At 46.5% G+C, this 18,327-nt stretch overlaps 1 protein-coding gene across 1 annotated transcript; it reads right to left on the bottom strand.

Moving 5' to 3' along the window:
• Positions 1-677: 677 nt before the first annotated feature.
• LRRC58 (leucine rich repeat containing 58) lies at positions 678-16,896 on the bottom strand. Its single transcript, XM_068958136.1, has 4 exons — positions 16,353-16,896; positions 6,873-7,001; positions 5,275-5,552; positions 678-3,700 (listed from the first exon to the last, which is right to left on the bottom strand). Exons 1-4 carry the CDS (start codon positions 16,850-16,852, stop codon positions 3,492-3,494), a joined length of 1,116 nt encoding a protein of 371 aa, XP_068814237.1. The 5' UTR covers positions 16,853-16,896; the 3' UTR covers positions 678-3,491.
• Between the last annotated feature and the right edge of the window lie 1,431 nt (positions 16,897-18,327).

Raw genomic sequence — 18,327 nt, 5'->3', positions numbered from 1 at the left:
TCCTCAAGTCTCACCTCTTATTAAAGAAACATGAAAGAATTGGCAACTATATAAATTGCTTCCAGTCAAATTGGTATTTTGCTTCTTTTTAATGTGATCCCACTATTCGCATTAAGTACCTGCATTCAGAAACACCCCATCAGCTTTTCTTGGCAAAGAGATGGAGGGACAGAGGAACAATGTAGGCAGGGTCCTGGACGCCACGGGAAAGATGGAATGAGCAACTTCGCTTCACACATTTGCGTCTCAACTTAAGAACATTTTCAAAAGCTGGACACGCGGGGCTGCTGTAGCAACAAGGGGACCGATACCAAAACACTCACTGACTGAAGACTTCACCAATGGAGATGCATCTGTACGAATGGAAATCCACTATTTAAAATTGGCAAAAGAGCTGTAACGCTGGCAAACCCACCATCTACTTCTCGGGGCCTCTGCAGGAAGAAGGGGACAACAGAAACTAGTTCCTACCATCCTCCTCATATTTTCAAATTTTGTCTGTCTGGGGGCTAACAAGTGCTGAAAAACAAGACTCCTTAGGGCTCAGTATGTTCAGCACTGCAGTACAGACCTCATCTTAAGCCCTCTCAAACCTACCTCTGAAGAACAAGAAAAACAACCATTTCTATTTCTTACAAGTCCTTGATTGTTTTAAACCCTGACTTACTTGAATTGCACTTTAAAGCCCACCGGCAAAAAGAAAAAAAAAAAATTAGCTGTATTCAGGAATATATACACATTTTTTAAGAAATAAGATACTTTGTGATAAAATCTAAAAAGATTTCAAAGAAATGCATAGAGATATCCACTGCATGAGCTGCCAAGTTTTGACCTGGTTACAGAGAAAAAGCAATGAAGAGAAATCACTATTAACCCTAGTAGAATTGGGCCAGAAATTGGACACTAGTTTGGTTGGGAAAGAAAATGCAGCTAAGGGAGGAGCTAAATTAGAACCAGTCACCAGTATGGAAGCCGTTAGTCTTAACCCATCACCCAGAGGTGCTACTGTGCAAACAGGATTTGTGGCAGCAAAGTGGTTGTGAAATCTAATTTTCTGAAGTGAAAAGTACATCACTGGAGAAAGCTGCTCCTCAAGAGAAGACAGGCAGACAGTACCTCATGGCCCTGAGCTCAAAAGATCTTGAGATCTCAACTTGTGTGGCTCACATTCACTGGCAAAAGAGTCAAGCTCTAAATCATTCATCTGCTCACTACAATTATACTGGCAGTAAATCTGAAATTGTGGCTCTGCAATCAGTTTACTGTCATCTAGCATTGGTATGACAACAGTCACTCGGGACAGCAAGAAGCACCTGAAGGAGAACATGAAGGAGAAAACATAAGCCACTGTTCCCAGTCTAACTAACAGCATGCAGTTGGTTTCTCTCAAAGTTTTTAGGTTCCTCTTCCCAAGCAAACCTCACAGAATCTGCTAAAGAGACATCCAGTTGCTTTGAACATATACCTTATTGTGATTTAAATACACACATTAAAAAAAGGCACAGAGCATGTGCAATTTAGTTCCTTAGGCATGTGTATGTGCACAGGGGGACTCTTTAGAGTCTATGTTGCAATGATTAATAACCGAAGGGGTGCTATTTTACAACTCAATTATTTCTTTCAAAGTGTTCTCTACAAAGGAAACCGAGGAACTAAGCCATACTGTCAACGAACTTCAAGGCAAGAAGTTCAACCTACCCACCAAGACAGACTGGCACTTATAGAATTTCACAGACCTTGTTCTTCAGGTCACATTAAAAGAAAAATTGCAATTATAAAAAAAAAAAAATCACTAAAGCTAGTTACAAAGAGTAAAATTACCAAAGTGCTTTAATAAAGTGTCAAACATAATTAAAAGAACCATTAACACAGAGCTGCCATAAGATATTCAAATAGCTACCTGTGTTTTCTTAATGCAGAAGAGGTATCCAGGTATTTATTTCCCCCTTCCGCCTAAAGTGGATTAAAAAAAATGTGCTAGTTTATTTAGCTTCTTACCTCTAAAAGTATTCGCTGCGCTCACACATTCAAACGCACAGTTGGATTTGTCGTATCTCAAACTGCATCAAAAGGGCTGCCTGCTGTGAAATATCAATAAAGGGGCAGCTCTGACTGAGCAAAACATACACCAGCGCCATAAGTAGATTTACAAATACCTGCCAATTTCATAGTTTTAATTTTTAAAAGCTATTTCTTAATACTTTAAGTTCTGGGCTATTTTCTGCAGTTTTCCTTTAAACATAGTTTAAGACGACTGCATGTGTGACTTGAACAATTCAACAGACTGCCTAAGCTTCTAGAACAAGAGTAAATGCAAACAGATAAATAAGCACAAAGCTTCAAAACCAACTTATGTGCAAGATGCTCAGAAAACGTGCTTTATATTCCTCCTACCAGCTTTTCCTCTCATGTTAGGAATAAGAAAGAAAAACAATAACATTCTCCACAGCGCTTCTTCCTGTACTTTGAACTCACTAAGCTGCTGCCTACTTTAAGCAGATAACTTAAAGATAGAAAGTAACACTGTACCAAGCATAGCAGAGCTAGCCACAGTGAGGGACACAGTTGTTTAAAAACCGGAAAGGTCAGTCCTAAGACCCTTCTTGCAAGTCACATATTTAAGAGCAGATTTGCTCCAGTAAGCTGAGAGGTCAAAAGCATGCTACAGAGCATTGCATCTGGTCCTTAGCACAGGCACATATGACCACAGATCTGAACTAATCCCAAGTCTAGATAGAACAACTTGCCTGTTGTCTTGAGGCCATATAAAGATAGCAACACTCCAGGTTTAATAGGAAGGGGCAGGCAGAGGAAAAATGGATTTAAGTTAGGAGGAAACACTAAGAGCAGCTTGGTATAACAAGGAAGAAAACAGGCAACTCACTTGTACAAAAGCATAAAGACCCTATGCCTCTAGGCAAAGAAAAAAACCTAGAGTTTGGGAAAATCTACTCCTGACCAAAAAAACTCCCCAAACAACAACAAACATTTTTGGTGGCTAGGTGTAAAAATCTGTAACCAAAAATCAAAGGAGCCAGAAAAGAATCAAAACACTGTACAAAACATTGGGGTCCACACATACCCATACAGCATCATTAACCTGTTTCTGATTTACCATAGTGTTATAAGCCCTGGACAGTCTCCCTTGCTCTGCAGGATGACTAAAGTCCAGTGAAGTGTCATATATCAAAACCCCTTTAAAATCTGCCCATCAGAACAAATCCCCCTCCCCACTGTGTACAAGAGGGATCTCACAGACAGCAGACATTTCTTACAACCCCAGGCACCCTACAGGCACTACGCCACTGAGTTAGTTCTCCTAAGTAGCCTTGCACCAAGCAAGTCTAGCCTTGCTAAGATGTTCTTACATCCCCTTATGTGGACTTGAGGACAGTTTCTCATGAGCTCCTCAGGCCAGAGGCTCATGCTTTGCACTTCCATTATTGTTTTTCTAGTATGTTTTCCTTCCAGTCTTTCCCACTCAGTCCTTTTTATCCCAGGAGGACTTTCTGCATCCTGCGCGCAGCAACGCTGGCTTCATCCTCAGAGTCGGACTCGCTCTGGGAAGTGGAGCTCTGGGAGGCAGAGCTGCAGGGAGAGGAGCACTCAGGGGAACACAGGTAGTGCATCAGCGGGAGACGATACTTCCCACAGAAGTCAACAAACTTGATTTGTCTGACGCAGCTGTCAAAGTAGACACCTGTAAGGGCAGAGGTCACAGTGACAACACATGAGACAGCAGGCCAAGAAATCTGTTAAGCTCTGCAAGGTTGTTGTGCCTGGTGCAAATGCCTCAAACTAGCATTTAACTGATGCAACACTGGACATGGAAGCAGAAGGGACACTGGAGAAAGGAGGTACCAGGACACATAAGGAAACTGCAAGTGTGAAATCTCTTTCCTTGGTAGACTAAAAAAAAAAATTCCTGTAAAAGTATAACGGGTAGATGATTCAGAAAGGCAAGTTCTACATCAAAAGACCCAGGACAGCAGTTCTAAAGAAAGAGGCAATTTCTTCCAAATATAAAGGGAAATCTCAGGCTGGGAATTTGCAAACTTCTCCTTAAACACTGAATGAATTCACCCCCTCTACTTTCAAGTTTGTAAAGCCTCTTCCACTAGCCAGCAAAGATGAGTCTGCAAATAAACCCTTTCTCCTTCATGGCTCCACTTCTCTTCTGCTTAAGTGAGGTCACCATGCTGAGTTTAGGCGATGCTTTCCACAGCAACAGTGCTGCTCTGACACACAACTACATTCCTCTCCTGTCACATGAAGTGATTTTAGACACTGACATTTTCAGAAGTTTCCAACAGTGTTTAAATCCTAGCTGGTTTGGAGCAAGCTTTTCTTCTGCAGTATTAGAGCAACACTGAAGTGCTGTGCTAGTTCATAAGAAATAAAGTGGAAAAAAAACCAAACAAAAACAAAATCCATCCACAGTTACCCATGCTGTGAAAAACTCAAAAAACCTGGAGAGAGAGAAACAAACAAAAAAAAACCCCACACCCCTTTTTCCTTTCCAACGCAAATTCCAGTCCTCCCCTCTTTGCTAACAGAGCTGCTTTGATATTGTCCTATTGTCCTATAAGGACATAGGATATGGACTAAATTATGACTGCAGATTAGAGAGCAATTAAGGAATACCTTTTTGGGGGAGGAGTTAATCTTTTACAGACAGAACGCACAGATCATTTAGTCTGGATGAAAATTAAGCGTTAAGTCAAATCAAGCCCAAGCATTCCAGGCTTATGTATAAAGTCCTCTGCATACAGGTGCTGTAAATTACCTGTCCCAAGCAAAAGCTAAATAAGTTTATCCTGGTAACTGGCAAGCACTACAGCCTCCTTTTTTCCAACCAGAGACTGAACCTACTGTCCAGCAGTCCAAATATACAAGTTTGCAAAAGTTCTCCTGTCCTTTAACCAGTCTGAGTTATTTCAGGGCAGACTGCTTAGAAACTTCAGGACATACCAGCATTATGGAGTGCTGAGATAAGCCATGAGAATTCTGACAAAAAGCACTGTCTTTATCCCCATGCAAACATAACAAATCAGCACTGCAACTTTAAACAGTATTCCTAAGTTACGAAATGGCAGTGAACAAGCTTCCTTAAAGATATGGTTGCAGGAGAGCTGGAGCCAATGAAATACAGCTCTACAGAATTTGGATGCAACATCATATCTAACCCCACTGACCTACTAAAGCCATGGCAAGTCAAGGGGAAATAAAATTATCAGGTAAAAACAGGAAGCAGAACTGCAAAGGTGAGCTTACCCCCACATTTAGGATTGGGGCAGTTGCTGGCCAAGCTCAGGTACCGGACAAGATTCTCTGGGAGATCGCTGGGAGCATAGGGAACATTGCGGGTTTTAATTGTGCGTCCAGCCAGTTCTTGGAGGCTCGGGGGATTGTAGGTCAGGTCACGGACAAACCGAACCACAAGTGGGTTCCCACGCAAGCTCAGCTCTTCCAGGTGAACCAGGTTGAGGATCTCTCGAGGGAGGTAAGTCAACAGGTTATTGTGCAGGCTAAGGGAGCGCAGGGAATGCAGCCTGAAGATGGAGATGGAAACCCAGTCAAGAGGTGCAAGCAAAATCATTCCACAATTGCACTACACACAGATCTGATTACTCTCTCCCCCCTCCCACCTATTTCTTTCCTTTGCTTTTTCCTCCTTTTAAAGCATAAAAGCGTGCTAAAAGAGCTGCTATTACTTCAGCACACTCAATGCCCTAGAAAACTTGGCTCAGGTCCTGAATGCCTGCTAAAGAAATACAGTTTGAAATATGCTGTTATTCCTCTTGCTCTCCCTCCCCCTGGAAAAAAAGTAGCATGGATTTTGTTGTTTTCAGTATACAAACAGTGCTTTTAGAGGGAGATAATGTTTCCTTGTACCAGTGCATGCAACAAAAACTGTTCCATACAATACTCTGATTAAGTCACCTGCTTTCACTCATGCATTAAAGATGAATGTTGGTAGGCAGCCAACTCTGGAAAACCCCATGTTTTCACTGCCTGCAGCTGCATCACCTTGTGCTGTGGTGCTATCAGATCTCAAAAACTAAGCAAGGTCAGTCCAGGTTAGCATCTGCATGGATGACAAGCAGTTTCTTGGCTTTTGGAGGAGGCATTCTCCTCTCTCAGGAAGTGCAAAGCAATGCTCCAGCAGAGTGTCCAAGGACGCTACGGTCTCAAACCAATGTAAGCTACAAGGCAACTGGAGTCATTAAAGATTATCCATCACGAATAACCCTACTTCGTCACCAAATTCTAACTAAAAAAAAATTTATGCTGCCATCCAATTGCTTTTGGGGTTACAATTACAAATTGAATTCTTCACCTCCCATCTTAGGCTACCCAAACAGTGTTTAAGTGTCCTCTTTTACCCATTATGTAACAGATAGAGCAGTAACTTATCCTCTAGAGCTGTGCTGTAGGATTTTAACGAATGTTAAAACATTCCGAGATCCTAGAACAAGAAATGCCAAGGGAAAACAAGGGATGGTACAACACACACACACACACACACACACACACACACACACAGAGCTTTGGGTAAAAGACAATACAGATCAAGCATTCCTCACCAAGAACACAGCAGCATGGCAGTTCATGTTTTCCCGAGCTGCCCAGGTGCTTCTCAGGATTTCCTGTAGAAGCCTATTAAATCACCTTAAAGTGGACACTTATTGATTTTTTTCTCCACAACCTTTTGATTGAGGTTTTCATATTATATATTCATGGTCTGCCTGCAGTACACCACGCTAAGGATATTGCTGTTCAAGTCTAGAAAGATTAAAAAAAATTGAAGGACAAACAGATCCTCCCAGTCGCTTTTACTCACACATGGAGAACAAAGAGTAAATACTCACTGCGCCAACTGAGGTGGAATGCTCTGGATCTTGTTGTCACACAAAACTAGATAGCTTAGAGATGGCAGGTTTGCTAATTCAGGTGGAATTGAAGTAATGAAATTCCCTCCAAGGTACAGGAACTCTAAACTGAAAGAGAAAAGATCTCATTATTTCATTAAGATCATTTCCAGTTTCATTTAACACTAGGCCTTCTCATCTCCAGGGTTTCTTAAAGTTACAGTTAACTTTTCTTCAAGTTTCTCAAATTTAAGCTGACTACGTATGAGATAATTTGCTGAGGGAGGGGGCAGGGAAAAGCAAGCCGAGTTGCACATTAAAAGTACAAGAGAGCTGCTGTTTAGCAACAGGTAATGTTGAAATTTACCTTCAGTCTTCTACAGTCACCATTACATCTGCAGGAAAGTACCAGCCAACACTACTCCTACACCAATCCCACATGCAAAGCTCCTGCCCTTACCTCCAAGGCAAAGTGGTTTGCAGCACTTACACCGGCTGCTGCTGCAGCCGGTGGGAGTTCTCCATTTCAGCAGGAGCAAAGTAAGAGAGTATCAGCTGTCTCTGAAAATCCCATGGCTCTTGGCCCTACACAAGTGCTAGTTGCTTTTTACAGTGTCATTTGATTCCTCAGTGACTAACTGTGACCTTCCAGCAGAAGAAATAGGCATCCAGTCCCGCTTTGATATAATTCACATACCAATAACAGTACAGCTGCAACAGTGCAGACAGCAACTGACATAAGTCATCCAAATACACACAAGCGGTTTCTCGGTTAGACCAATTTCAGTATACTCAAGTCACGGAGCCCGAAGCAATCACAGATATTAGCTGGGGTGGGCTTAACTGCAGTTTGGGTGAGGGGAAGAACAACACTAGATGTCCTGCCAAAACTCAGTACTCTAGATAGGAAATAGGTGCTAATGTTTCTCCTCAGTCCTTTCTGCCAAACAAAAGTATTTGCTGTGCATCTCTGCCCTTCCTGAAGGGGAAAAAAAAAAAAAAAAGTGAAGCCCGACTTCAGTTTAGTTGCTGAAAGTCCAGTTCTCAATGTCCATATCTAACAGTCAAGGACTTTTCCTTTCCTGTTGGACATTGCCTGGAAGACAGGCAAGGGAACGTTTGGCTTTGGTACCTCTGGCTGGGATGAGACACCATTGCTAATCATGAGGCACTGGAAAAAGTGTTATGTGAATCAAGAAGGTGGATCCACAGTCCTGTCTGCAGTACTCATGCTGGCTCAAGATCACTGGTACATACTCAGATGAGCTGCCTAAGTACAGCGTATATTGCTGCCCCCCCGCCCGGCCCACCATGGAGAGCGAGCAGACCCAACAGGTTAGGGGAGGAGAAACAAACCAGACTCTGTCAGCATCGCTTTAAGAACAGCATGTGACTTCCTTGGAACAGGAGATACCTTCATCTCACCATAGCTCCTGGAGAGAGGCTACAGATACAGGTGGCAAAGGAGCACATGGCCAAACCACCCAAGGGACACTGTGCCTGACCCACGGAAGGTTTAAACCCTAGACTTCAGCCAGGGCACACATGGAGCACTAGAGAAACTCCTGGCTGAGGCTTCCCCTGAGATGGAGCACAAGAATGGTAGAAAGAGACTACTTCAGTCCATTCTTCCAAGAAACATGAACTACTCATATCCAATGACAGCATCTGCTTGGGCTACAGAGGCCATTAACACAGCACAGAGTCCATATGCACAAAGGGAAGAGCAGGAGAACGAGAGCGCGCTGCAACACAAGACGGCATGCTCACGGGGCTTGACTTGCCCCAGAAACACGTACTCTTTTGAAGAATGCCAGAAACCACGCTACACACAGGAGATCTAGCAAAGTGGCTACAAAATTAAACCATTTCTAAGCCTTAGTTTTAACTGAATTTGGCCATTTCAAACAAATTAATTCTACTTGCTTCAGTTGAGAGATAGAGGGGACAGCACATATGGAGGATGTTTTAAATATGAAAAAAGCACACAGAAACAAAAAACAAACAAAAAACCCACACCGAACACCAACCCACTGCTCAAAAGTAGCCCCTCTCCTAGGTAGGCAGCCTTTAGGTAAGGAGCGGGGGCAGGAGGAAGGCTGTTGTGCAGAGATCGTGTCAAGGGGAGATTATTTTTAATTAAATTTAGATCCCCTGACAAAGCCCAGAATTTTAACCAAAATTCCTCCTTCAACCCCCATTGTTTCCCAAGGTGGATTTAGGCTGCCTGGTTCTCATTAGGAATTTAACTGCTGACACTACAGTTCCTATGCAAATTTTAACTCTATGCCATTGCAGGAGCTCATGCTGAAAACTGTTGGGCAAGGGAATTTTAGCAATGTGGATTTCAATGTTTAAACAAGCTTCAGATACATACAGGTCTCCATTTCCTAGGAAAAGCGAATAATTAACTCTGCATCCTCTCTGTTTGAAGACAATAAAGCCAGTAAGGCCACATTGCGTAAAAAACACATAATGCCAGGGAAAGGGTGGGGGGAAGGGCGCAAAACATATAGAAAATAATGTGCTCCAAATCCATTTCAAGGCTTCAAATGCATCAATCTCAGGACCAGCATTCTGCACAATCTCAATGTGCAAAAACATGGCCAAGGTATTTACAGCTTTAAAATCAATTATTTTAAAAGTCTGTGTAACAAGAACACTCAGTTATACTAGCTAAGATACATAAGCCCAAAATCAGACTACAAACTGTCACTAACTAGAAACTCCACTAAAGATAATTCCTTTACTGACAGAGGGCTTCAACTGTTTTATTTTTACATATCTTCTGAATCACCTTTCAGAGGTCTGTAGATTAACAGCCCACGAGGCCCAGTCTGAACCACCAATCCCAAGATTTCCAACATCAATTTAAGATATGAATGAGACAGTGAGCTTACAAAACTTTACAGGGAGGAGGTTTTGAGGCTATAAAGAGACTTCTTTTACATGCAGTGAAGATATTCTTATAGTTTCCATTGAAATACTGCTCAGTAGCAAAAGAAATCCATAAAAAAAAAAAAAACCTCAAGAAATACAGTTTGCTAGAAAGAAGGATCTAGTCTACCCTGGCTGAGCAAGATGGATGAACTAACAACAGCCGTTTCTGGATCAAATTAAAATGTCAAGAGTTGTTTGAGCAGAACTAATGGCACAGGCAAGGATTTTAAAGAGACACAATCATTTTGTAATTAGCGCTGACCACGCCATCAGGGTCGCAGTTTTTGACTCATCTATTACTGGTGCGATTTTCACATCATACTAACTTTGTACCTAGCAGCCAAGGCAATGCTGGCTCTCAAGCATTCCTACTTGGAGGACCAGAAGGCACCGCAAGAACTGGGCTTCGCAAGTGAGATTTCTAAGTAACCATTCACATGAAAAGCCAGTTTTTCCGACAATCATTAAGCTGCATACTTCTGGGGACCTGCCACCTCAAGTCTCGTGCATCGCTGCGTACACAGACGGAGAGCTGGAGTTTTTCTGCACTTTCAAAAGTCAGTCCAGGAACTTGGAAAAGTCAGTGAGCAACCACTCTTCTTGGTGGCTAAAGAGAATATCAGCTTAGCCTCTATTTCTGAAGCTAGGATAAATTTTGTACTTCTAACCTAAGGCAAAGGATGTGGCTGTACAAGTTTTAAGCTGAAGTCAGACACATATAGAATCATTATACTGCCTGCAGCATGAGCTCATTCCATATTAGACATTAGAGAATCAAAATGGAACAAATGCAAATGCCAGGTTTTTGCCATATCCATTCCCTTCTTCCCTCACTATGAGGGTTTCTGTAAGTCTCTTCTCTATACACTGATAGCTTCTTTCAAATCTGGGGACTTTTTCTAATCATCCATTCTCCTCGAGTATTTTTGTTAAAGCTGGCCACCGAGCTCTAAAGTGACTCCAAGAACAGTAATAAATGGAGATAACTCTTCCATATGTGAACGTGCACACACACACATCAGAGATCTCATCTCCTTTGGAAGAGAAACCCCACTAAGGAACAGCAGCCTCCTTTGGAGAGCAGCACAGAATCTCCCATTTGGTGGGTACGCAAGATCACTGCAAGCGTCCACAAGCATCTGGTGCACAGCCATCTGCATGAAAGCCGAAGAAAACATTTGACAGAGTAACTGGTGGGGGCAGGCACTTTCTCTTGCCATTTAGCAGTGTTTACAAATACAATAATAAAAGGCTACAATCTCTTTCAGCCTTACATCCAGCAGGCCCCTCACTCAATGCAGCCAGCACTAATCCCTGCCAAGCAGCAGTCGGCACTCCAAGCCCATCATCAGTCGCTCCTCTCCAGCGAAGGATTTCACAACAGGAGATTAAGGTGACAGTGCAAGTTCTTTTGCACATGGAAAGGAAGCAGGTAAATGCTCAGGCAATTATAAATTGATTCAGATGGTGTCATCACTTTTAACATGCCAAGAGACTGCACACTTTTCCTTGAATATGACTTTGAGGTTTCCACATCATCCCATACCACAAAACAATCCAAAAAGCTCCAAAACACTCAGAAAATAGGAAGAGCCCACCCTGAGCACTAGAGGTATTTTTAACACTCTATCGATTACCATAACATTTTCACAGTGCTGTGTCAAGGGCAGATTGCCTTCCAGAACAGAAGAAACTCAAAATTTCAACCCACCCAGCGTCCCCAGAAATATTTGTTTGGATAAAACTTAACAGCTGACATCAAACAGATGCATCTAAATAGCCAATCTGAAAAGAAACAATGAGCCTGAAATAGCTCCAGGTCTTTTAAAGATAAACTTTTTAGCAAGAAATTTCCCCAGCAGTTCTGAGGCTCAAGCAAGGGAGGATTTTTAAAAGCAGCCCACAGCACACTCCTGTTCACCCTGTTCTACCATTTGTTAATTCCTGAGAGAACTACACAGCCTTTGCTGACATACAAATTTAAGATCAAACAGTTGTCTGAAAACTATTTGCAAAACGTTTGAAGAGGGGAAGGAAAAAAGAGAGACAGCAAGCAGATTTCCTAACGCTGTATCTTTATCAAAGCTTCATTTGCTGTTTTTCCCATACCATAACTGGCATTCTTAAGCATATGCTTGTCTAACATGCTTAATGCTATTCATGAATAAAAGCAGATCCTCTAGCTTTCACTGCCTCTAAGCTTTTACACAAAACTTGCATGAATCCAGTTACAAGTTTGAGGCCTTTGATCCCAGCCCTTGAATAACTGGGCTAACTAGAAATACCCAAGCAAGCAGGAAAGGAACCTGCATGACAGACACCTGGAAACAGCATGGTGCTTTCCTGTCCTCTTTCTGCTCGTTCCCAGTGCTCTACTGAACCCCAAAGGTATTAATAAGAGTAAGACTAAACTTAAAAGTTCGTATCAGCAGATTCAAGGTACCAACTACATTTCAGTAAGCTCTTAGAACTTTTCCCTTTAGGGAACACTTACAAGACCTCTCCCAAAGTGTGCATTGATGAGGGCAAGCCACAATTGGACAGGTAAGGTCAAAACTGCCCTTTACCAGACTGCCTTGCCAAACAAATTTTGTCCAGAACAGGCACAAGCAGACGAGTGCATTTCTAGCTCACCGGCTAGAACATACAACGCTTCTCAGTGCATCCCCAACTAAATCAGGAGAGGAAGGAAACAGCGTAATCAGCGCTCTGGTGGGATGCCTGTGCAGCAACGTAGCTCACAGCTCAGGAGCTGCCAGGGGCTGTGAACCAAGTCTGAAAGAAAATGACTGACCGTAACATCTCGCACTGAAAACACACCATGATCAACTTTGGAGGCAGAACTATAGTAGTGATGACACTTACAATCACCCATTCTAAGCTCATTTATTTGGCAACAAATACAAAAGTAATGAGAGAGGGCTGCCTCCATTTGGTGCATTTTCTACCCTAAATTCACAGCAACACCCAATGCAGCAATTCAGCTCATGCACTATACTGACACTGCTCAGCTGGCAGTAAACTGGTGGATCACAAGGAGAGAGCAGTACTGCACTTTCCACAGTGCCTCCCTCGGGGAAAACACGAAGCAAAGGCTATTCACCCTTGATGCTGGCATGCTATGACCAGCATCACCACGCTGCCATCATTACAGTGATTATGGCCATCCACTTATGGAGACATACGAAGGAAACCTCAATCATTATGACACTTTAAGGCAGTCATTCTAAAACTGCCCAAGAGCTAACCGATAATTTATGAGGAAGATGAAATGCCCTTTCTTTCAGCACACGATCTCACACAGTGCACAACAAAAACACTTGCGTGGGCTAGGATGGGCAGATGGCCGAAGCTGGGAGAAATAAGACAAGATAGCTGGACTGGCTGTAGTTCTTATCGCAGTTCATTAACTTGCCAAATCTCTAGGAACACGCTAGGGAAGTTTTGCACAAAATGTCTGATCCTGGCTTGCTGCAAAGTTGTGGATATATTGCCTTCACGCAAGTAAGTACTCATGACACACATCTCTCTCTCCAGGGTCTTTGCTTTTGTAGTTGTCAGCATGTTCCTTCTCCTTTTGCAGACCAGATCCCTCAGCTTTCTGTTCTTGCAGCTTCACCATGTAGGCTCCTAACCTGCTGTATACTTGGTCTTCATTAAAACAACTGATGCGCTATCTCTTCAAACACTACAACGGAAAGGTACTTTGGGAAGAGCGGAAAAATACGAAGCTTAGCTATTAAGAATTAAAGAACTCAGTCATTTCCTGGAAACACATGAAGTATTTCTAGATCTCTGCAACTATGGCCAGCTCTTTAATCAGGGAATGCAGCAAATGGGAAGCTGCCAGGGTCACGGGAAGAAGAGAACTGCTGGCCTCAGGAACCCTAGTACCAGCAGGAGGAATACGTCTGGTCAAAGTGCTGCTTGCATTCCTCTGTGGTTTCAGAGACCATGAGACGTGAAGAAAATTTCTCTGACGGGAAGCGGCCTATTGAAAAAAGCTCAAAGTCCTGGCTTGCCAGCAACAGTGAGACAGACAGTTTGCAGCTTGAGCTGTGAAGCTGAGGAAAACAGCTCCCCCACCCAGGCGCTCTGGAATTACTAGATGCCTCCATGCCACTCTGACACAACACTTGGCTCTGCTGGGTCCTTGCTCAGGCTCATTTTGCCCACCTCAAAATTATCCAATACCTCTCTTGTTGGCAGATGGGAGGCAGGTCTGGCAGCAGTTTCTCTTCAGCACACATTCAGTATCCTTCTGGCAAGGGTGCCAGGCCATTGGCCATCTGGTTCCAACCAGCGGACTTAAAGGAATATTAAGTTATGAAAGCACTGTTTCCTCCCAGTTCCGTCACACAAGTATGTCTCTCCCCTTGGTTGCTTGAGTAGTCCCACATACAGAAGAGTCACTGATGGCAACACCCGCAAAGAAGCTAACAATCCTGGTGGAACGTGATTTTGCTATCTTGAGCTAAAGTTCAATTTTATTAAGGTGACACATTAGCAGAGGTTCAACGAGTGAGCAGTTACTACACAGGGTGCAGACACGAACTGAGTCTAGTTTAGTGTTTCTACCTGACACATCATTTTGTAATGATAAACAACCAGTTCAATAGCTTTGTCCACATTGCCCTCTCAGAACTGCCATTCTGGGGTTCAAGCAAGACCAGCGCAGGAAAAGCTACAGGACAGGACAAACAGGAGCCCTGCTTCAGGACAAGCCGAGGAACAAAGCAGAGTAACGAGGCAACAGTACTTTGCCAGGGGCATGCTGGAGCACTGTACACAGCCCATTGAGGCACCACATGAAGCACCGTGCAGCCTAGTAGCTCAGGGTGAGAAACGGTAAGTCCCGGGTCAGTGGCACAGCACAAAACAAGGCTGACAAAGCCAGGCTACTTGGAAGAGAGGGAGAGACAGAACCACAACCCCACACTAGGGCAGGTAGGCAGCAGCAAGGAGTCTCTGCCCCAGAGGTGGGGCAAAAAACAGATCCCAGCAAGACGCTAGACAGCTACCAGGTGCGCTATGGAAGCGATGTGGATCCACCTCCTAAGCACAGTTGCTCTCCCTCGTTGACCTCCTCTCCTATGAGGTCAGTGCCACTATCCTCATTCCCTTCGGTATCCCTGAAGGGACTGCTCCTCTTCCACATGGCAACCCCAATCCAGGATGCAGCCCAGCTCCACTGAGAAGGGCAAGGGCATTCTCTAGCTCTCAATATGCCAAGTAGTGTTTTTGGACCTTAGCTTAGCCCAGCATTGCTCCAGATCCTCAGAAGATGCTTGCTGTGTGCTATCTGGACAAAATCTGCATACCAGGCTGCATTATATTGTCTGTGATGGACGAAGCCATTTCCCTCCAGCGTTCAAGAAGTTTTAGTACCTCCACCTAGGACTGAAGGAGACAGCACATCATATACAACATCGTTTGCTTCCACTGGATCCAGCTCTGCTGAGCTCTTGGGGCGAATCCAACTATTTAGGGTCAAACTTGCATAGGTGAGGCTCCCTCCAGCAGGTCTCCCAGCAAAGAGCCTGAGGTGAGGAAAGTTCAGACCCAAGACTTAGCAAAGAGGCACACAGAGGCTAGTCGGAGGCTCGAGAAACCAGCTGAACACACATAAGTGTCCACATGTAACAGTCCCCAGCTCGCCCAGGAGTAAGGCAGGCTTCAGAAGTACGAATCCTAGGTCAATGTGGACAGTAGATAACCAGTCCTACACAAGATCTGTCCCCACCCCAGAAATATGCTTAACTACTATGATTCAGTCATAGGGTTTTACGTCATTTGGCCTGCAAAGGTATGATCTAGCCCCAGAGCTGGGTGTATCACGGCACCTGAGCCCGGCCTAGGGCTCTATGCCCCAGGAGATCTGTCAGCTGACAGTGGCTACATGAGCCACAAGGGTGGAGAGAAATAAAACAAAAAGCCCAGCCATGCCACCAAACACTCTGAGATTGGAGCTGTATCAACAAAAAAGGCCCTATTGTCCGCATAAGTCACAGACGCCTCTTTATTCTCCTGCGCAGTCCACCAGGCACGAGCTGCACGAGACCCGAGCTTCTGTTCCGCTCTTACCTAGAGATCTGTTTTAAAGCAAAAAACACAGAGCACCTTCCCAAGGCACTTTCCGCATGCCAACCGTACTGTCACTAGAGGAGCTCCCCCTGCCCCACGGCAGCCCAAGGACCGTGAACATCCCGAGAGACTTGCCCACGCTGTGAAGGCAGAAGGCCGCTCCTGCACCTGGCGAGGAAGACCTGAGGCGCACGTGCAGGGGAAGAGCCGCACCAGACACAGCGGTGCTCAAAGGCACCCGAGGCCCGGCGAAACTCAGCGCCAGCACCGCGCCAAGACGCGCTCCGGGCTGCGCTCGGCTTGCGAGCCAGAAAATCAAGTTCGGGCTGCTCGGCAGCCGCGGCTCCCCCCGCCAGCCGGGCAAAGGCCCCGGGGGAGGGAGCGCCGCCGGCGTGGCGGGGGGGGGTGGGGGGGTGGCCGGGGCTGCCGTGCCGCTGCCCGGCGGCGGGCCCTCACCTGCGCAGCTCCTGGATGTCGGGCGGGATGCCGTGCAGGCGGTTGCCGCCGAGGCTGAGGCTCTGCAGCCCGCGGAGGCCGAGCAGGGCGGGCGGCACCTCGGCGAAGCGGTTGCCGCTGAGGTTGAGGACGCGCAGGGAGCGGCCGAGCGGGGCCTGCCCCAGCCCCTTGGGCAGCGAGCCGGGCCCGCCCAGCCGGTTGTTCTTGGCCAGCAGCGTGCGGAGGCGCGGCAACGCCAGCAGCTCGGCGCCCAGCTCCGCCAGCCCCGTCCCGCTCACGTCCAGCTCCTCCAGCGCCGGGAACCACTGCGACAGCCCGGCCGGCAGCGGGCCCGACAGCCGCCGCGGCGACAGCACCAGCCGCCGCGCCTCCGCGCTGCGCCGCGCCGCCAGCTCCGCCGCCAGCTCCAGCTCCGCCGCCGAAGCCGCCGTCTCCTCCTCCTCCACCTCCTCGCCCGCCGCCGGGCCGCGCCGCGGCAGCTCCGGCTCCGGCGCCGCCATCCCGCTCGCCCCAACCGACCGACGGACCGACGCGCCCCCGCTCCGCCGCCGCCCGTGCGTCACGCGGAGGCGCCCCCGCCCGGCCCCGGAATCTGCATAGCCCCGCCGCGCCGCCCGCCCATGCTCGATCCCGGGCGGCGCCGCTGTATGCGGGTTGCGGGGCGCCCGCCCCGCCGCGGCCCCGGAACGAGCATGCCAAGGGAGGCGCGGGGGCAGCGGCTGGGGCGGGGGAGGCAGCGCGGCTGGCCTCCGCGGGCCGGCGGCCGAGTTACCGTTACACCCCCTCGGCGTTACCGTTACATCCCCCGGCGTTACCGCTAACCCTGGCGTTACCGTTACGCCCCTCGGCGTTGCCGCTAACCTTGGCGTTACCGTTCGCCCCCAACGTCACGGGCCTGAGGGGACGGGCCAGCAGAGCTACCCCGAAACCGTGGGTGTCTGTAGAGGGCCTGGGAATGGCACCTGTTTATTTTAGTGCCTCCTATACCGACGTAGAGTTGGATGGTGCTGAAGTTAGAAGTCCTTTTAACTGAAAAGGAAAAAAAAAAAATTACTCTTTTTCACTCGTCCTCTGACCCCAAAGAGAACATGCTCTCCGGGTTATGTGTTTTTCAAGTCACCTCTGTTACCACCTAATGGTAACACCTGACCTGTTGTGTCCCCATCCTTTCAGTCAGCTAGTATTTTGGTTGCAAAACAGGACTCTTACCCTGCACTTGAATCGAATGCTGGTCTCTGACAGAGCAAAATTCAGAGGAAGGGGAGCGCTGGAAGTCAGCCTTTCCCCTGGGTTGTCCAGCCTCTGGGTTACACAGGTCTAGACCTGGGCCCAGGAGCTGGCATGCTCCAAGGCAAGCCATGCGGCCTAGCCAGGTGGTCATCAAGGGCTGAAGACCCAAAGCAGCCAAAGTGCAACTTGGGAGGCCGGCAGCCCCACCAACCCCAGTGTTTCCCAGCCCAATATATCGCCACAGTCACTGCTCTGTGTTCCCCCTTCCACTTGATACCGAAGACATCACCAGCAACATCATCAGAGAGCCCCTGCGATTCTCTGAGCGACTCCCCTGTTCAGTTGTTTGGAAGAGGTGGCATTTCTCAGTGTCCCCATAGTTATGCACTGTAAAAGCTGCCCCCTACATTGTCCTGATTTCAGCTCTCTGTTGAGCAGGGTCAGCCCCCAGGGAAGTGTGGCTGTGCCAAGAAGAGGTGGGAGCTGGAAATGGGGCCTTGGAGACCTCCTGTTGGTGGTGCACCGGAATAAAGTTGTGTGCTCAGAACTACTTTGAGGTGTGTCCTAGCTGGATGTTAAAAGACAGCATTATTCTGGAGCAGGGACATCCACAAGAGTTAATCCAGAGCGCTCTGTAAATCTGTGAGGCTAAGACACGTGATGCAGGTTGCATCTTGATACTGAACCGACCTGAGTCATACCACATGTTACACGAGCAAGTAACTTGAGGTTCTGGATTTCAATT

This window comes from Struthio camelus, chromosome 1, assembly GCF_040807025.1.
Source record: "Struthio camelus isolate bStrCam1 chromosome 1, bStrCam1.hap1, whole genome shotgun sequence".
NCBI lineage: Eukaryota > Metazoa > Chordata > Aves > Struthioniformes > Struthionidae > Struthio > Struthio camelus.
This window is presented reverse-complemented; position numbering and strand designations above follow the sequence as displayed.